Here is a 19,727-nt window from a genome sequence, read left to right on the forward strand (position 1 = left end):
TCGCCCCCCGCCGCCGGGCCACGCCCCGCCCCTCCTGCAGCGTCGCGACTGGAGCCTTCATCCCTACTAGCATCCCCGCAACGGGGCCATCCAAACCGGGGTTGTCATAGAATTATGGATATAATTTGGGTTGGAAAAGGCCTTTTAGGTCAGCGAGTCCAACCGTTAACTGGTCACCGCCAAGTTAACGCTCAAGCGCATCCCTCAGCGCCAATTACCTTCAATTACCTTCAGGGATGGTGACTTCACCGCTGCCCTGGGCAGGCTGTTCCAGTCCTTGCCAACCCTTTCAGTAAAGAAATTTTTCCTGGTATAACACCTTTTCTTGTCACGTGTTCTAGATTTTAATCCCTTAGTCTTTAGATCTGTTGGTAGAGCAGGGCGTACCACACAAATCTCTGTCTGTGACTGGGAACCGCAGTCATAAACCGCTATGACAATGCCATTAACAGCACCTGTGTGAAAATAAGAAAAGCCGATCTGCAAGAGCTATAGAGAAGTGATTACAATTGAATCTTACTTTAACCAGTGTAAACACTGATTGCCTAAGTACCTTTTAAAAATATTTCCCTGCTGTATTTTCACCAATTAAAAAGATAGCAGTGAAACAGAAATAAAGATTCCAAGAAGCTGGAAGAAGAATAAAGTTCTAGGAAATCCCACAGAGCGAGATACTATCCTTTTTTAATCTTTAATACTACAAAGATAAACACTGAAGAAAATATAAAATAGATCTGTTTAAAAACTACTTTAAGGTCCTTTAAGCATTTTTTTGTAACGAGGCTTATCCTGCTTCCCCCTAGACCAGATAACATGAACTCTCATAAGCAGAAACACAACCTGCATGCAGAGAGGTGAGGACTGCGGGGCAGCAGAGATGCTCTTTCTGCCCGGCTCCAGGAATAGAGGTCAGGGGAAGCTGGTGGGTGTTGGGACCCGGTTACTGCTCCAGTCCCCTCAGGAGTGGTATGAACTGGGGATGAGGGGCTGAGAAATCCCATGTGCGGGTCAGGTTGCTGCTGGGACAATGCCCAGGCTGATGGCAGGAGGGGTTGTGTCCCTGCCTGCCAGGCAACTGTGGCACCTGACTGCGAGTGCTGAGTTTGTCAGACCTCAGCTGCAGCCACCGGCCTTGGATAGAGCTGTGCACAGCCAAAATACCCCCTCCCTTCCCAGTCACAGCCACGTCCCCGGGTCCCCACGTGTGAACTTCCTTCTGAATGCTCTTCACATACACTGGGTTAGTCTCAACTCTGTAGGGTTTGTTTTCCAACCCTTGGGTCCTCCTCAAAGCACAAACATCCCAGCCAGCTGCAGGACAGCGAGTGCTCAGTGGAGATGTGCTTCCACAGACACCAGCCGTGGGAATGCCTCACAGACACCCTAGTTGTGCCAACCGCTGTGTCCAGATGGCATCCCAGGTTATTGTCCCAGTGTCCCTGTGTGATGCAGAGCTGCTCGGGGCTGCACAAGGGTTTCCTCCATGGAGGCAGGGGGTGCTGAGACAGGCAGCTTTGCAAACTTCAGGCGGCCAATCTCCATCCCTGTGCTACGGGCACGGACCCGAGACCTTGGCACTGGCAAGAGACGACGTGATGCTCAACGGGACCCGCTGTCGGATCCCGCTGTCCGACATGTGCTGCCATTTCAGTCCCTAATTCTCAGTGGAGGGATTCCCATGGCCAGTGCCCTGCTATGTGGCTGGGCTCGGCCCCAGCTGACGGCGCGCGCGGCAGGAGCCCTGTTAGAGCATCAGCGGTGCCCTGGCAGGCTGTCAGCCTGCTCCGTGGCTTTCCAAGGTTTGCCGAGAACAAGAGGCTGGGGCTACAGCATTCTGGGGATGCGGGGCTGGGTTTTGGCAGGAACTGTTGCCTGCCCATAGCTCTCACTGCCACCAAGGCTGTGCAGGAAGGTGCAGGCAGGGATGGCTGACAGCACATGGGGACAGTCATGGGGACAATGCTCTTTGCAGCCTTGTCATCTGCCTCCAGCAGAATAGATGTCTCTTAAAATTTTCTTTCTTCCTTAATTTCTTTGGCCTTTCGCTGCTGCCAGCTGTCTGGGCAAGCCCAGGATTTTATTTCCAAAGGGAAGACCCTGCATTTCCTTCACTCTCTAATTTGCTGGAGCTCTGTACTCATTAACTGCTTCTCAATTTTTAACACTCGCCTCTGAGACCAGCAAGCGCACCAGGTGATGGTGCTGGGAGAACCAAGGCAAGTGCCCCCACCTGAGCCAGTAACCACATCTTCAACCTGCTGCTTTTTGCTCTGCAGGAAGGCAGGCTTGGAGGGTTACTGGGGTGGATACTGGGCCAAACCAAAGGGTTACTGGGCCAAACTGGTCCCGTTTATGCTGATACAAATCCCTAATAAACTCAGTGATTTCAATACACTCTGAAAGAGCCGAGCTCCTCTTCTGCCCTGCATTGTCCCTGTCACCAAGTGCCAGAGAGGCCAACCTCAGTCAGTGGGAAAAGTCCCCGCCAGGTCCTGTCCCCATGTGTCACCAACCCAGCACCTCCAGCGGCACCCAGGGGACTGGTGCTCCCGGCCGGGTGCCCTTGTGCAGCATGAGGGTGCCATCACAGGTCCAGAGCTCTGCACCTCCAGGACAGGGTATGGCTGGGACCCCTCACTCAGGGGGGTGGGCCAGGTCCCCAGGCACCACAGCCCACCTGGGCCTGCCAGGGCTGTGCACCCTCGATGGGGTGGTTGGTGCCCCTGCCCCACTGCAGGCTCTCCAGAGCCCCATAGCTGCTGGGGCTTCCCCTTCTTGGTGTCAGGGCCAGGGACTGGCTTCTGGTGGGGGCGAGGACATGGGGACCAGATCTGCAGTGGTGAGGAGTTACAAAGCTGACCATGGAGCACCTCTCCTATGAAGACAGGCTGAGTCAGTTGGAGCTGTTCAGTCCGGAGAAGGGAAGGTTCTTATAGCCCCTTCCAGTATCAGAAAGGGGCCTAAAGGAAAGCTGGAGAGGGACTTTGTGCAAAGGCATGTACTGATAGGATGAAGGGTAACAATTTTAAACTGAAAGAGGAGAGGTTTAGATTAGATATCAGGAAGAAGTTTTTCACTCTGAGGGTGGTGGGACACTGGCGCAGGTTGCCCAGAGAAGCTGTGGCTGCCCCATCTCTGGAGGTGTTCAAGGCCAGGTTGGACGGGGCTTGGAGCAACCTGGGCTGGGGGGAGGTGTCCCTGCCCAGGGCAGGGGGTGGAACTGGATGAGCTTTAGGGTACCTTCCAACCCAAACCATTCTGTGATTCTGTGATCACAGGTCCGCAGCATGGCTGTGGCAAATGACTGGGAAACAGTGATGGGTCTGTGCAGCAGCAAACCCAGCAAGCGTCAGGCCACCTGCAGGACCAGGGCAGCCCCAAGCGGGGCCACCCCAGTGAAGGGGTCTGCTGGGCAGGCAGGTAGGGATAGATGGTGGTGCACCCGCTTCCCAGTGTGCACACCAAGCCTGCGGCCAGGCGAGAGCACTGGGAGGAAATGGGAGGTCAGTGGGGGGCACTGGCATGTGTCCAGAGGAGTCTGTGAGTCATGGCAAGGTGAGGAGGAGACCCCTGCCCCATGCTGCCTACCAGGTCAGTGGATGTCTGGGAGCCTGAAGCACCTCTGCGAGGATTCCAGCAGCATGGGACAGGATCACCATCTCTATTTGGGAGCAAGAGGTTGGTGGGGAGGTGGAGGGGGCCACAGGAGCCAGCTCCAAGCGTGGCAGGACTGGGGGCTGCAGAGCGGGGAGCTGGATCCTCCAGCACTGACCCATTGGGGGTGATCAGGGCTGGCAGCAAGGTGGGACCTGCTCTCCTGACCCTGAATTATCCCAGGATGCCCTAATCCCATTCCCCCTCCCCAGAGCACTGTTTGCTGCTTGCCACAAGTCCAGCTCCAGCTCCAAGGGTCCGGCCCATTGCAGACAGCTTCCCAAACCCCTGGTTGGTTCCCAACATCCCAAAACTCAGGCTGAGGCCACGTCTGTTGCTAATGCTGAGTTTCAGATCTTACAATTTACTTTGCAGGAAGATAAAAAGGAAAAAAGTAGCTTTTCTGGCCTTTGCCTTGTGCTCAGCCTCTCTCCAAGATGTGCTTCAGGATGGGGGTTGCTTTTGGGCTGCTTTTGGCCAGTTATGCTGGGAGTCCCTGTGCCCAAGCCTCCACCTGGGAGGTTGGGAAGATGTTGCAGGTTTGCCCCAGCCCCAGGCTGGGAGAGCTGGAGCTCTGGCCCACCTGCTCTGATGGCGGGGTGTACTCCTCTGCAAAGACAATGAGGGATAAGGCTTATCTCCTACTCCAGAGGGGAGCCCGAGGAGCAACGCAGCACAGAGGAAAGCTGCACAGCACCCACCCAGAGGGATGTGGAGGACAAAATCCCCCATGGACTCCAGTTGGTTGCAATGTTTCTGCCACCCACCCCCTGCACTGCCCACACAGGCTGAGCCTGCCCCAGCTCAGTGCATGCCAGGGCACTGCCACCCTGGCTCTTCAGCCGTGCTCCCCGTGGTCCTCAGTGCAGCAGCCATGGGAAAGTGTTAAAATCACCCTTTGCCTCTCACCACATCTGCACGCCATGAGAGAACTGAGTGCAGGGACCCCTGGGCAAGGAGGACCTGGGGACAGGAGCTGCTGGTTGCTCTTACTGGCTTTGGGCAGCACAATCATTTGCTCCTTGGAAAGGCCCATCTGGCTCATGGTGCCTCTGAATTTCTCTATCACACTGGGTTTCACTGTAGATGTGGCTGCAGCCCGGCCAAATGTTCCCAAACCTCCTCCTACAGGAGTGGTACAGGGAGCAGTTTGGGTGTCCCATACAGCCCTGTCAGAGCACCCAGCTCCCCAACACCCCCAGAGCAGTGGGACAAACTGTCCAGCAGCTCCTATCACATTGGTAAGGCTTATTGGGGACCATTTTAGGATCATCATCATCATGGGTCTGCGCCTCATGTCCCTTGCCTCCGTGGGCATCACTATGCCTTTTTGTGCTTCCTCTGGCACTTACTGTAGAGAACCGGCACTGCAGTGGTCAGCCCCTGGCATTGCCAATGGATGGTGTGGCTGGAGTAGTCCCTATTGACCAGGCCACAGCTGGTGAGGTCTTTCCCTGCAGAAGAAAGCAGTGGGATGTTTTAGATGTGGTTTGGGGAGGGGATGAGCTCTGGGCATCACCTCCCTCTGGGATGCAGGCTGAGCCTCCTCATGCACAGGGCTCATGGTGCTCCAGCAGCTCCCAGAGCCTCAGGCACCACTGGGCTGCCACATATTTTCTCATACCCTGCCTGCCTGGGCTTCACTGGGACTAAATTGCACCAAGAGAGAGGCTGGGGTCCCCCAGCACTGCATCTCACATGCTGGAGGTTGGGGGTCTCCAAGGATGCTCCTGCACAATTCTTCAATTAACCCAGCATGGACCCTCACTGATGACCAGGTACGAAGGTAGACCAGTGTATGCTGATAGCTATTGTGCTGCCTCTCCTGGGACGTTGCATCTCACAGCAAAGGGACCTTTCTGCCCCAGATGGCATCACCCGCAAATCCTGACTCCAGCATGCTCCACAGAGAGAGACGGAGAGACGGGGCGGTGCGTGGGGCTGGGCTGGGCTCTGTGACAGGGGTTCCTGTGCCTAGGTGGAGGTGTTCACAGGGCAGCACGGTTATCTGAAGGGCCTGGTCTGGGAAGCCCAGGGAGCATGGCATGGAAATCCCTAGCTCCCCATGATACGTTTTGTGGTAGTACATGAAACTGCTGCCTACACAGTGGGGAATAGCTTTCATCCATGTTCATGCCATGATTCTGGGAGAAAGGGAGAAGCCCTGCTGCTGGCTCAGGTCCCATTTCCACCCTTGTACTTATGGGAGTTTGCATATTGACCAGGTTGATCTGGTTTTTTTAGGACCATCATCCTCCACTTGCATCCTGCAGGTCTGGAAAGCAAACAAAGACTATTGGACTCCAGTTGACGGCACACAAAGCTCTCAGCTTTCCCAGTGGGCCTCCTCAAAAAGCAGCTCAAGAAGTTATTTGGTTGCTCCAGCCCAAGCAGCTTCTGGGGGAGGCGTGAAGCTGCAGCTGGAGCTTGAGTTCAGGCAATTCCAATTAGAAACAAGGTATAATTAGCAATGTCAGGGTGGCTGTGAGGAAGCTGTCAAGGGAATGTTAAGATTTCTATCTCTCATCATCTTTTAACCAAGACGGTTCCACCTTTCTAGGAGGAACACGGTCATCACCCAATTAATTGGATTGAATGCAGGTGTAAGGCAGGGGGGGATCCTCTAGCCAGTGCTAGACAACAGAAGAAACTAGTTTTCTCATCAGGTCTTTAAAGCATGTGAAGCCGTATCAGTCATCTCCGCTGAGAAGAAGCACAGTTGATTTTGGCCTTTCTTCCCAGACATGGTCCCAGAATGGGGATTGGAGTTAGTCCTGCACTGGTAAAGGTAGATTAAATACAAAGGTGTTTCTGTCTAATTTCTGTGGTTTAGTGATGCTTCTCCAGTCCCTGACGCTGCCCACTTGAAGGTGCTTTACAAACACCCAGGGATGAATTAATTCACTGACTCCACCTGCAGCCCGAAGGAGCAAACCTCCTCCACAGGCCGGAGGGTTCCTAGCACAGTCCCTTACTCCATTTTTGCCAGACTCGGCTGTACCTCAAGTCCAAATCGGCAGCAGGAGCAGCTGTTGGACATCTGCCTGGGCACAGAGCTCTAGCACAGCATCTTGTCTGGTCTCACCTCCTGAGGTCTCCAGCCATGTGGCAGGTGTTCCTGTGTCCACTATGTCCACTATTTTTTTCTACAGCTGGTTGATCGCCGTTCCAGGTTGGAGGCAAGAGACCAGCTCTTGACAGCTCTGCTCTGTGCGCACCTTCAGTGCACGTGTGTTACCAGGACGGGAAGCAGCCACCCCCCAGGGACTCGTGTAGTTCTTCCTTTTGGTGTTTTATGAAGAACTCAAGAACTAACCGAGGTGAAGAGCAAGAAAGAGAGGCACTCTGGGTGAAAGCCACACTGAATGAGAAGATTTGTGCTGACGCTTACCCAGGAATTAAAGTTTTGATGATTATTTCACCATCACAGTGAAATCTGGTGCTCAGAGACATTTTCCTATTTTTCTTGGGGTCTTCGATCCAGCTGGAGTTGGAAGCTATGGCGATGGCACGCCATGATGGGTCAACATAAGAGGCTGCAGAGTGAAGAGCCCCAAACGAGTTCCTCAGCAGCCTGGGGTGCATCCCGCCTGGTCCCAGGGGCTGCATATGTCCTGTCTGCGTAAGTGATCCCCATTTCATCCCTAAATCTTCCTTTGCTGTGGGTGAAGCTTCACTCCTTGAGACTCCTTTTTGCTCAGATGTGGTGCTGTAGAGCAGTGCTCTCCAAAATTTTCTGATCACACAACCTCATCAGTGAAAAACATTTGAGTCTGCACTCCCAATATATGTATATTTATTCATAAATTATATCTATGTACACAATAATAGAAATTCTAAAAGGATGAGATAAAGATTAAATAACCACTACTTTTAAAAATATTATTTTATTTTACTCTATTTACTAATGGTACCAAAAATACTTTCTTCCTGCACCCCACTTCAGAGACCACTGGTCTAGAGAAAGCAGTGATCTTCCCTGACAGATAAGCCTAATAAAAGGTATATATGTTTCTTTTACCCCTAGTGACGCTGCTGGTCTTTATGGCAAGCTCCCTTGGTCCATATCGTGGTGTGGTCTCAGCCATCAGTGTCACGAGTTGAAGGCTGAGCACAGAGCACACTCAGGACTTGCAGTGCCTGACCCTTCCCTGCCTCACCCTGCCTGCCACCTCCAGAGGTGCCTACCTGGCCAAAGACTAACGTAGCTACAACTGGCAGGAGCAGTCATGAAATCACAGGTTTCCCTGTCAATAGAGAGAGCAGAGGGGCGGCAGATAGCTCTGGCTCCAGTTCCCATTATTTCTGCCAAGTAGGAGTCTTTACAGACTCTTATTTGTAAAGAAATCCCAACGCAGCACTCGGCCGAGGTCTGAGGCGGACGTGTTTTGTTGTTCCTGTAGGCGTATCTTCTTGCACACATTGAGCAGTGGTCACAGCATCCTTTCACACCCATTTATTTACGACCACCAAGTGACGCCTCCCTGGCTCCGTGTGGTGCTGAGAGACCTCGAACCCTTCCTGAAGGCATGTCACAAGCCAGATTAATCTGCTCCCACAGCCACGCTCGGATACCACTCACGCGCCTGCTTTATCACCACCATTTTGCATGTGGAAGCAGCTCACTGTTTCCAGGATTAACTTTGGCTCCTGTAACAACAAAGATCAATCCCCTGACAATGGTTTTCCTACTTATACATATTTTATTGCATTAGGGGAAAGACATCCGGCTCTGCAGTGTCTGCAAGTCCAGCCCAGACAAGATTATCTTAAAAGGAGATGCAAACAGCCGAGCATTACTGCTGTGCTTTGCACGGTGTTTCACCTCGGAAAGGGCTCTGCTTAGGAATAAAAGCTCTTTCCAGAATGCCTGACAAAGCCCTGGTGTAGATAAATGATTAAAAAAAATAAGGCTTACCAAGGGGACCGTCACAGCAAAGCCAGTACAGATTCTCTACCTGGGCAATACCTATTTCTTAGGAAAAATGTTCCCAGAGTTGCTTATTGGGAGAACTCCTGTGGCCAAGCAATTAGCAATTTTACAAAATCCCCTCCTAGTCTATTCAGGTCTTCCAAGGTTGTTGTGTGCCATCTTTCTGCCACCAGGCCAAGAAGGTGAAGACTTCTGCGGTGCTCCACGCTGGAAGCACCTGGCTCCTGGGATGGGATGAAGCACCGCTGACCTGCCTGGGATCATGGGGGGCTTCCTGAAGATGGCACTGCGAGTTGAAGCCAGCTGGGCTAGGGGCTTTCAGACACAAAGGGAGACGACACTGTGAAGTGGGTACCAAGCCCCTGGGTCCCCACCAGGCACGGGTCTGAGCATTGGTTGCATTGGTGAGGGAGACCGAGGAACTACCAGCTGAGCCCACACCAGCACCACACGGCACCGCCCGACCGGGAGCCCCAGACCCCTCGTGCGTTGGGTCACCGAGAGCCACATCCCTGCTGTGGACATCTATAACACCCCCCTGTGCAGGGCTTTCCTGATGGCCCCTTTGACCTCGCTGTTTCTCAAGCTGTAGATGACGGGGTTGAGCATGGGAGTCACAATGGCGTACAGCAGGGCGAGGGCCTCATCCATCTGCTTGGAGCTGCTGGAGTGAGGCACCAGGTACGCAATGGCCCCTGCACCAAAGAACAGGGACACCACAGTCAGGTGGGAGGTGCAGGTGGCAAAGGACCTCTGTGTCCCTGCTCCCTTCTGGAGAACAGCCCCGATGATGTGAATGTACGACACAAGAGTAAGGAGGAAAGAGCCCATCGCAATAGTTCCAGCCAAAGCATACAAGGCGGCTTTGTTGAGGGGAGCATTCGGGCTGCAGGATGCCTTCAGCAAGAAGGGCATCTCACAGAACAAGTGGTCGATCATGCTGCACCTGCAGAAGGGCAAGTGGGCTGTGAGGAAAGCCTGAATGAGAGATGATAAGGAGCTGCTGAGCCACGAAACAGCAGCTAAGCAGTGGCACATCTTCTTGCTCATGACCGACAGGTAGTGGAGGGGGTGGCAGATGGCCAGGTACTGATCGTAGGCCATGGCACCCAGGAGCATGCACTCAGAGCCACCAAAGCAAAGGAAGAAGTAGATCTGTGTGATGCAGCCCACAAAGGACATTGTCCTCTGCAGTGAGAAGGAGTCTCTGAGGATCTTAGGGAGGGTGATGGAGGAGTAGCAGATGTCCAGGAAGGAGAGGTGGCCCAGGAAGAAATACATGGGGGAGTGCAGGTGGACGTCCAGCCAGATGAGGGTCATGATGAACAGGTTCCCCCGCACTGTCACCAGGTAAATGAGTGAGAAGCACAGGCAGAGGGTCACCCGTGCTCTGTAGGCACTGGAAAACACCAAGAGAAGGAACATGGTGGGGCTGCTGAGATTTCCCCACTGCAGGGATTTGGGGCTCATCTACAGGGAAAGTAGGAGGAGATAAAGACAAATAGGAGGAGGGTGAGCACTCACCCCTGCCGTGGGGCATCACCAGCACTGCTGCATGGTGGACTGAAGCTGTGCCACTTCCCTGGCACTCATCACACCTCATTCCAGGGGCTCGGGGGAGAGGATGCGTCTGTGGGGGCAGGTGGCGGGTCTCAACCCATGAGGCTTTAACCCTCAAGGCAACCCCCGACTCTGTGTCACCTGAAGGATACCACAGAGAGCTGGGACCTCACCACTGCGGTCAGTAAGGATCCCTGGGACTGTTAAACGAGGGCGGACAAGGGCAGCTCCTCTCCAGGTTTTGGAGCATGGTCTAAAGATCCCACAAAACATCCAACACAACAGGTTGCACCCTGCCTTGCTGAGCAGTTGCCCTTCATGCAAGCAAACTGTGTTTATACCACTAGTGAAGATACAGACAAATCTCCGGCTTCCCCTCTCCATCACAGATTGTGGGAACAGACCTTACCCCTCTCCAAAAAAAAAAAAAAAATTATTGTTAAAAGTTACAGACAAAGGTGTCTGCCTGCAAATATTGCACTGTACTTGTTAGCCTCATGCTCACACCTAGAAAGCAATGCAAAGGAGGGACCTCTGAGAGATCTCAGGAGGACCAGAAAGGCATCTCAAGGTAATTGTGTAATTCAAATAGGCTTGAGGGTGGCAAGAACAATCAGAACTGCTAGCCCTCAGGAAAAGGGGAAGACTCTGAATCTAATGAGAAACTGGAGCTCAAGGATAAATGAAGGTGGGATGCAGAAGATTTTGAGTGTGAACCTGAAACTACTGAATCCACAGGAAGAGCAGTAAGGAGGTGATCACAGATTTGCACAAACTTGCAAGAAGCTGTTAGTACTGACAGAGCTGTCACCAGATCCTTCCAGGGAGAAGCGTGGGAGCATCTGCCAGATGCGAAGAGGAGGGGGTGCCAGGCTGAGAAGACTTGAGCACACCCTGATGACATTGCAAGCTCCCTCCAAGAGGGAATGAGGACAACTCCACCATGCTGGGGATGTGCTCCACAACGCAGAGGTTCAGGGATGGGCTGTGGGTGCCCAGCAGTCGGGGTGAGCGTGTGAGCAGGGAGGGAGGCAGGAGCAGTGAGCCCAAGGCTGGGTGTCACGGGAAAGGCTGGGGTGCTTGAGCAGCTGGGAGCCTCCACAGAGACACTCCTCTTAATGCAATGAGGCACGTCAGCAGGAGAGGAGAAGCCTTCAGGGATCCGATGTCAGGCTTTGAGCAACAAAGGGAATGGAGGTCCAAGGAGAGGCATGGACTCTCCAAGCTGGTTTGGGATGTGCTGGAAGAGTAGGAGCTGGTAAACAACAGCATAACCACAGAGGGAAGTGAAGTACCTGTAGGGGTAAGAGCATCATCTGGGAGAGTGATATGTCATGAGCAAAAGGCTCATGTCTCCTCTGGCTCAGGAAGAGCAGGTGGGTGGTCCATGGCAAACAACACTTCTTGTTCTGCCTTTTTGATTGTGCCCTCATGCAAAGTTGGTATGGAAGAACTCAAATTATTACATGGAGCCACCCATGGCAGCAGATGTCCCCAGAGGTCAGAGAAATAGCTGGTGTGACCAGAGCAGAGGCAATGGAGAACACAGGAGGAGAGGGCAAGAAAGGGAGGCGAGGAGGAAGGGTAGGACAGTACAAGACTTTGAAAGGCACCATCAAAAGATCTTCCTTGATCTAAATTGCCTTGGGAAGGAGGGAAAGGAAGATCTGCCTGGATGGTGCTGGGAGTTTGTCACAGATCCCCCAGCTAGACTGGGGCGAGGACAAAGCCCCAGGAGAGGAATTCTTCCAGGAAGAATAACTCTTTGGAGGAGTGGTGGTATTATAAATCACAGCCTTGTCGGTAACGGTGATTCCAGATATCCTTGGATATGACATCTCACATATCTCTTCACCGGGTTACAGGATGAAGTGAGCTGATGGGGTTTTTTTTTGTACCTGTTCCTGAAAAATAGGCTGTTTTTAGAAGAGCTATCTGAGAAAATAACTTCAGCTAGAGTAGGGATGAGTCAATGCCATTTTGTGTAAATGGGAAGATCAATAGGAGCAGATTGGTGGCTGCATCTGTGAACAAGAACAAATCAGGACAAGTGAGGAGAGCTGGTTACTGCAGCTGTAGTCGAGCATGCAAACGTAGAAAAGAGCTGGGATTTTGTAAAAGAAAAGGTGCAAAACCCAGCTAAAAACTCCCTTTCGGACACAAGGAAGAGGCTGGGGAAGCAGGGCTTTTCCCCTAGCAAACGAGCAACATATATACACCAAGGAGGGTGTTTGGAAAGAGTGGAAAGTCTGCAAAGAAAGAAAAGAGCCTGAAAAGTGGTAAGCAAAGTCTGCACTGAAAGCTGGAGTGCAGAGAGACTGGGAAAATTGCTTGTAGTGTTATGAGATTAATATATGCCCTTCAGCCATGTAGTTGAAGGACAGGCAGCCCCAGAGTGCTTCGCAGGTTGGTGCCCTGGAAGTCAGACGTCGCCCACTCCCAGTTTTCCAGGAGGACAATGACAATTTATGGCAAATGTAGGGTGGCCAGTGACAACATGAGGGTATGGGGACAGCAGAATCAAGGAGGGAGGAGAGTCTTCAGAGGTTTGCTGCATGTCAGCAGGGATGTGCGAAGGGAGCATGGCTGCACGTGAATTCAGGAAAAATGAATGCTGCTTCTCCTGCAGCGAGGGTGCAAAGCATCTTCGTGATGGGGACTATGTTGGATGGGAGAAGAGGAATACAGCACCAGGCATTTGCAAAGCTTTAGGGCAGACAAAAAGAAAGAAAACTAGGTGGGTACAGGAGCTCTTGGGACTACGGAGCAGTCTGCCTGCTTACAGGGTCCTCGGCTGGAGACCCAGTGGTCCAGTCAGCCGAGGACAGTCAGGAGTCATGAGTGTGGTACAGGGTGACAAACTGGCCGTGGGGACAGCAGAAAGGCTTCCAGTTCATGTGGAAAAATACTGATGCTGTGGTACGTTAGTGAGACCGTGCTGAGTGGCGCACAGGGAGCCCACTCAAGGAGGAGGAAGCCAAGCTGGGCTGCCAGGATGCCTGAAGAGGGGAGAGTCATTGGAGAGGACACGGTGGGCCGTGGTCAGCCTGGAGAAGCAAAGCCAAGCAGAGAGATGACTGCAGCACTGGGGAGCAGAGCCCTTTGCTCGAGCACACTGCTGTGGGTAACACTGGCCCAGGCAAGCCTGCAAGAGCAATATGACTTTGACCCAGGAATCATCTCCTGCACCAGGGTTTGGACAAGGAGCCAAGGTCTCACGTTGATGCCTTCTCAAGAGGTTTGGGGCCCAAAATGCTCACATTGTGGGGCAAAGGTAGGAGGGGTTTTGGTTCCTAAATCTCTTTGTCACCACCGAAAACTTTTCCCTTTACCTAAAATAAACCTGTTCTAAGTACAAGTAGGTGTCCACAGAGCCTTTGCGTTGGTTTAATGAAGCAGAGGTGGAAAACTACATGCCTGGTTCATCTGGAAGATGACACACAGACAAACCCGGAGTGAGACCCCTTGGGAGGGCACCCAGCCCCAGTTCCCTCCCAGTGCCCCATGGCCTCCCCAGAACCAGGGGCATACCCAGGATCTGCTCTCCCCAGGGCATCGCCACATCCTGGGCTACCAGAAAAACAGCTTGGCATCTCTGGCACCAGTTGCCTCACTGGGAGGTGAAGGGGGCAGGAGGGATGAGTCACAGCAGGCTATGTGTGTCCCCAGCATTGCCCTCCAGCCTGCGAGAGAGGGAAGGAGGAGATGTTGAAGGTGTTGTGCGACTGGGATGCAAGCGGCATCTTCATTTCATTTTCCAATAACTGTAGGGGTTTGCAATTAAATCTGCTGATCTGATAGTCATTAGCTGGATGATCAGCCAGTCATTGGAAGTGTCTGCTTGCCTTTCTGCTAATTAAATTGCATTTGATTTGCAATCAAATCTAATATGAGACAAGTGAGCTCAAGGTTGACTGGGGAGCAGCTGATGGGTGCTGCTGTGTGTGAAGCACAGGCCGACACTGCGGTCTCGCTGTGTTTGTAGAGCCACATCCCAGGCAGACCGGGAGCACCGACGGGAAGCGGACTGTGGTATGGGTGAACAAGGGACACGTCTGCAGCCGGGCAGAGCCGTGTTTGCAGTAGGGGCAGAGCTCCTGCTGTGCAGCGAGCAGGTGAGCTGCGGTGCTGTGAACTTTGAGACGTGTACCAGGCACCCAGGTACTCCTCTGGCTGCTGGACTATGGGAGGGACTGCAAGGACACCCACGTCTGCTGGTTGTTGGAGAGGGGCACAGAGCAGAGCAGGGCAGAGCTGGCCTTGCAGCCCCCGGCATGGGGCTGAGTCCTTCCCTCCAGGATCCTACAGCTGTCCTGCCCTCAAGCACTCACCCCACACAGGTGTTGGGGACACAGCGCCTGCAGGGCTTACCTTGAGAAGATGCTTTCTCTCTTCACACCAGGTGTGTCTGGCAGCACCAGCTGTTTAGGGCACCAGGGTGATTTCAATGTACTCCTGGGAGGCACCTGGGAAAAGATGCCCTGTTACAGCACAGTCTGTAATTGCTCCGCACAGCCCCTCGGGCACGGCGCTTTGGGATGCTGTGGGAGCAGGGAAGCACACCATGAGGCAATATGCTGTGCCGAGTCCTGTGCTCCATGCCTGACTGTGGACATCCCCCTGAGGGGTGCTCCAGCAGCATCCCCATGAAGAGGGCCCCAAACCTCCAGGGGCCAGGACTGAAGTTGTCTTTGAACTTCTTAACTGGGGTCGTTCAGCCTGGAGAAGAGGAGACTGAGGGGAGACCTTATCGCTCTCTACAACTACCTGAAAGGAGGTGGTAGCAAGGAGGAGTCAGTTTCTTCTTCCAAGTAATAAGCGATAGGACAAGAGCAAATGGCCTCAGGTTGCGCCAGGGGAGGTTTAGGATGGATATTAGGGAAAAGTTCTTTACCAAAAGGGTTGCCAAACATTGGAACAGGCTGTCCAGGGAAGTGGTGGAGTCACCATCCCTGGAGGTACTTAACAGACGGGTAGACGTGCTGCTGAGGGACGTGGTTTAGTGGTGGTTTTGGCAGTATTTGCCTAATGGTTGGACACGATGATCTTAAAGGTCCCTTCCAACCTAGACAATTCTATGATTCTTAGCAGCTAGAGACACCCAGAGGGGTGGTCCAGCGGTGGAGCTGAAGCAGCACAGTGGGCTCTGCAGCCAAAGTGGCTCAGAGACACCCTTAAGCAAGAGCCTGAGTCCAGGAATATGCCAGAGTTTGGCTCTTCAGCCTGTGCTTTCCTTTTCTAGCTTGTTTTCTCTACTTTTGCAACCAAGAATGTACCTCCTGGCTTTGCAGGATAACCTTGGTTTCTTCTAGACAAGCTCATCTAGATTTAAGAGTGACTTAAGGGGCTCTAGCAAGCGTAAGGTGTGTTGCTTCTCTGAACTGCTGCTCCGACACCTTCCGCCTCTGGAAGGGAAGTTTCCTCCCAGATGCACCAATCTGCAAAGGTCAGCATGGAGCCTGAGAGCAAGCACATCTTTGGGGAGGGGAGAGCGATGGGGACACTGGCCAGAAAAAGGAGCACCTTTCCCTGATGCGGCATTTCTCCCTGCCCATCCAGTCCCTTCCAACCTAGACAATTCTATGATTCTTAGCAGCTAGAGACACCCAGAGGGGTGGTCCAGCGGTGGAGCTGAAGCAGCACAGTGGGCTCTGCAGCCAAAGTGGCTCAGAGACACCCTTAAGCAAGAGCCTGAGTCCAGGAATATGCCAGAGTTTGGCTCTTCAGCCTGTGCTTTCCTTTTCTAGCTTGTTTTCTCTACTTTTGCAACCAAGAATGTACCTCCTGGCTTTGCAGGATAACCTTGGTTTCTTCTAGACAAGCTCATCTAGATTTAAGAGTGACTTAAGGGGCTCTAGCAAGCGTAAGGTGTGTTGCTTCTCTGAACTGCTGCTCCGACACCTTCCGCCTCTGGAAGGGAAGTTTCCTCCCAGATGCACCAATCTGCAAAGGTCAGCATGGAGCCTGAGAGCAAGCACATCTTTGGGGAGGGGAGAGCGATGGGGACACTGGCCAGAAAAAGGAGCACCTTTCCCTGATGCGGCATTTCTCCCTGCCCATCCAACTCAACCCCTCTTCCCACTTTCAGTGCACACAAGTGCCTTTTGGAGCCTAAAGTCTTCCTCCTTCCATTTCACCACAGTAGCCTTGGCTTTTCCCTGCTCTGCCCACAGGTGTCCAGCAGCAGCACAGGGGATGGTCACAGGGCAGAGGAGGGAGGGCTGAGGGCACACTGAGACCATGCATGTTAGGAGTGGAATTGAGGGAGGGGATTCTGCCCCTCTGCGGGGGCTCTGCGGACACCCCCCTATAGTGCTTCCTCCAGCTCTGAGGCCCCCAACATCAGAAGGAGACATGGATCTGTTGGAGCGGGTCCAGAGGAGGCCGCAAAGATGGTCAGCAGGCTGGAGCCCCTCTGCTGTGAGGACAGGTTGAGAGAGTTGGGGTTGTTCAACCTGGAGAAGAGAAGGCTCCGGGGACACCTTAGAGCCCATTCCAGTCCCTAAAGGGGCTACAGGAGAGGGACTCTTGATCAGGGAGTGGAGCGATAGGATGAGGGGGAACGGTTTTACACTGAAAGAGGGGAGATTTAGATTAGATATTAGGAAGAAATTCTTTCCTGTGAGGGTGGTGAGCCCCTGGCGCAGGTTGCCCAGAGAAGCTGTGGCTGCCCCATCCCTGGAGGTGTTCAAGGCCAGGCTGGATGGGGCTTGGAGCAACCTGGGCTGGTGGGAGGTGTCCCGGCCTGTGCCAGGGAGATAATCTTTAAGGTACCTTCCAACTTAAACCATTCTATGATTCTATGATCTTCCCTGGTGTTGGCCACAATTATAATTAATTTATGGGTGGTCAATAATGAATAAATAATTTCTATGAGCATTCAATGCTCAGCTGGCTGTGTTCAGCTGGGTTCCTCTTTATCAGTCCTGCTTGCGTGACCTGGGGAGCCACAGAGGATTTCAGCTGGAAGGCACCTCGGGGGTCTCTGGTCCTGGTCCTGCTCAGAGCAGGGCCAGCTTTAAAGTTCAATCAGGCTGCTCAGGGACTTGTCCACCTCAGTTTGGGTACCTCCAAGGATGGGGAACCCACCATATTTCTGGACACCTGCTCTAGTGCAGGACCATCTTCACAATGAAGAACTTTCTCCTTTTGTCCAACTGGAGTTTGCCATGTTACAGGTCCTGCCCATCACCCTTCATTCTACCACTGAGCACTCTGGGAAGAATCTGGCTGCATCTTCTCCATATCCTCCCCTGAGGCAGGTGGAGACAGCAGCCAGATGTCTCCTTCATCTTCTCTTCTGAAGGCTGGACCAGCCCACCTCTCTCGGCTTTTCCTTGCACGTGCTGTGCTCCAGGCCCTGACTGGCTTCATGTCCTCCACTGGGCTCTCTGTGGTTCATCAGGGCCTTTCTTGTACTGGGGAGCCCTAAACTGGACCCATCTTTCCCAGCGTGGTCTCACAAATGCTCCCTTGAGCTGATGGCTGTCCTTTGCTAACCCAGACCAGGATGAATCTGGCTGCTTTTGCTGCAAAGGCACTCTGCTGACTGATGTTCAGCTTGTTGCCTGCTGAAGACACAGGGCTGCCATCTCCCCACAGGCCCAGTCTGCCCAGTTGCATGGAGTTAGCCCAGCCCAGCGGCAGCACTTTGCATTTGCCTTGGCTGAATGTCAGGAGGTTTGTACTACCCCATTCTGTGGGCTGCTGAGGCTGCTCTGAATGGCAGCTCCAGCATAGCAACCTGTCCCCAAAGCTGTGTTGTGCCCAAGAGGCACATCATCACTGATATTGGGCATCACTGGGACTGACACATCTTCACACATTTCAGGAGATACTGACCCTGGCAGCTTAGAAACTCCCCAGCCACATTGCTTCCCACCTTCAGGCCACCAGACACTTCCCATCAGCCACGTTGGGACATCCAATCATGGAGCCAGGGTATTAAACCACATCCTAAAATGATCCATATTGAAAATAGGCACATGCTTTCAACAGCTTTCCACACCTGGGGAAGCAGGATCATCCAAAGCCAGTTGCATTTCAGGTGGCAGTGCCTCGTGAGGCTCACCAAAAGAGCACCTTGCTGCCCCAGCAGCACTGATTTTTCTTCACTTTTAACGGGTCTCAGTTGGTGTCATTAAAAGTTTCTGAACTTCTGCAGTCTTAACTTCTGAAAAGGCTCAAGGGCCCTTGTTGTGCCACTGCAGTGCCTGAGGACAAGAGCTATATTTGCCCCTTCCCAAAACAGGGAGCAAAACCAGTGTTTATTTCTCTGTGGGGCTCAGACCAGCACAGAGGTGTCTTCAAGCAGTAATTGGCAATTTAGAGGTGACTTGTTCCTGACCTGTGGGAGTTCAAATTGTTTATGCTTGTGCTGTCAAGAGCCGATGCCCATCGCCCAGATCCCAGGGAGGGGCTGACCCGAGGCTGGAGGGTGGAGAAGGCTCAGCTGGGCTGGCACCCACCAGGTCCCACGTCCAGTGGCACTTGGGGAACCCCATGGTCTCACTCTGCACCGTCCAAGATGGACGGACAAGACCTGATGACTGCATGTCTTTGGAGTGACTCCTGCTGCAGTGATGATACTGGCAGCTGGTGACGGCGGTGCCAGGGCCTGTAACACGCAAAGGGGCATCCACAAGGCTCTAACCCATGGTTGCTCCAGCCAGGTTGGATGGGCACCCATGGGCTTGGGTCTTTTGGATGGCCAAGAGTCCACAGATCCTGAGCAGCAAGCAGGACCTGGCCCATGGGCTAAAATCAAACCGCCATTCTCATGGCAGCCAGTGCTATGCTGAGAACTGCAGATGATCCAATATTGTCGCATTTAAAAAGGGAAAAAGGGAAAAAATGGAAAGTCAAGAGGATTAAATATCACATATGGCACAGAGATTGTCAGGAAAGACCAGCTTAGCTTCACTCTGAGCGCTTAAGCTGATATTAGCAAACAAAGCCTAAACAACGTTACAAAGGGAAAGCTTAAACGGAAGCTAGCATGATTAAATCAATTTTAAGAAGCTGATCAGAAATAAGATAAGTTCTCAAACTTGCTGAACCTGCATCCACATGAGGACAGTAAAACGACCCCAGGTAAGTTAACTAGCAAAGTATAGGATAAACAATGAAGACACCAGAATTTGTCCCCTTGCTCCTCTACTCTGAGGAATGACAACTGCACTTACTTCTATTCCTTTCTTCAAAAGCACAAGGAGCAGGAATTTAATGCTAGGACATGTTTGGCCTGTAGCCAGTCAAATTCAGAGGGAGTATTCAAAGAAAATAAGCTGATAGAAATGTGAAGAAATTTTTCACTTTGAGGGTGGTAAGGCACTGGCGCAGGTTGCCCAGAGAAGTTGTTGAGGCCCCATCCCTGGAGGTGTTCAAGGCCAGGCTGGATGTGGCCTTGGGCAACCTGGTCTAGTGGAAGGTATCCCGCTGGATGATCTCTTTTGCAAACACTTGAAAAAGCCTGTCCTACCAATGCAGAAGTGCAAGTGAGAAGTAAGACAGGGGAGATGACATTTCCAATCAAAGTAAATCAGGTATGAAACTCAAACTTTTCACTGCAGCATGTCAT

The 19,727-nt window shown here is 52.6% G+C and overlaps 2 protein-coding genes across 2 annotated transcripts in view; both read right to left on the reverse strand.

Annotated features, from left to right (window-relative positions):
• Window positions 1-8,258, reverse strand: part of NPDC1 (neural proliferation, differentiation and control, 1) — a 31,192-nt gene extending 22,934 nt beyond the window's left edge. The window contains exon 1 of the mRNA XM_009890299.1: window positions 8,237-8,258. Within this exon, the coding sequence (XP_009888601.1) occupies window positions 8,237-8,258 (22 nt within the window). The remainder of the gene's footprint in view (window positions 1-8,236) is intronic.
• Window positions 8,259-9,112: 854 nt separating this feature from the next.
• On the reverse strand, window positions 9,113-10,012 carry LOC104291102 (olfactory receptor 1361-like). Its single transcript, XM_009890300.1, has one exon. The coding sequence runs from the start codon at window positions 10,010-10,012 to the stop codon at window positions 9,113-9,115; it is 900 nt and encodes a 299-aa protein (XP_009888602.1).
• Window positions 10,013-19,727: the final 9,715 nt, after the last annotated feature.

Source organism: Charadrius vociferus, unplaced genomic scaffold (assembly GCF_000708025.1).
Source record: "Charadrius vociferus isolate BGI_N301 unplaced genomic scaffold, ASM70802v2 scaffold398, whole genome shotgun sequence".
Lineage (NCBI taxonomy): Eukaryota > Metazoa > Chordata > Aves > Charadriiformes > Charadriidae > Charadrius > Charadrius vociferus.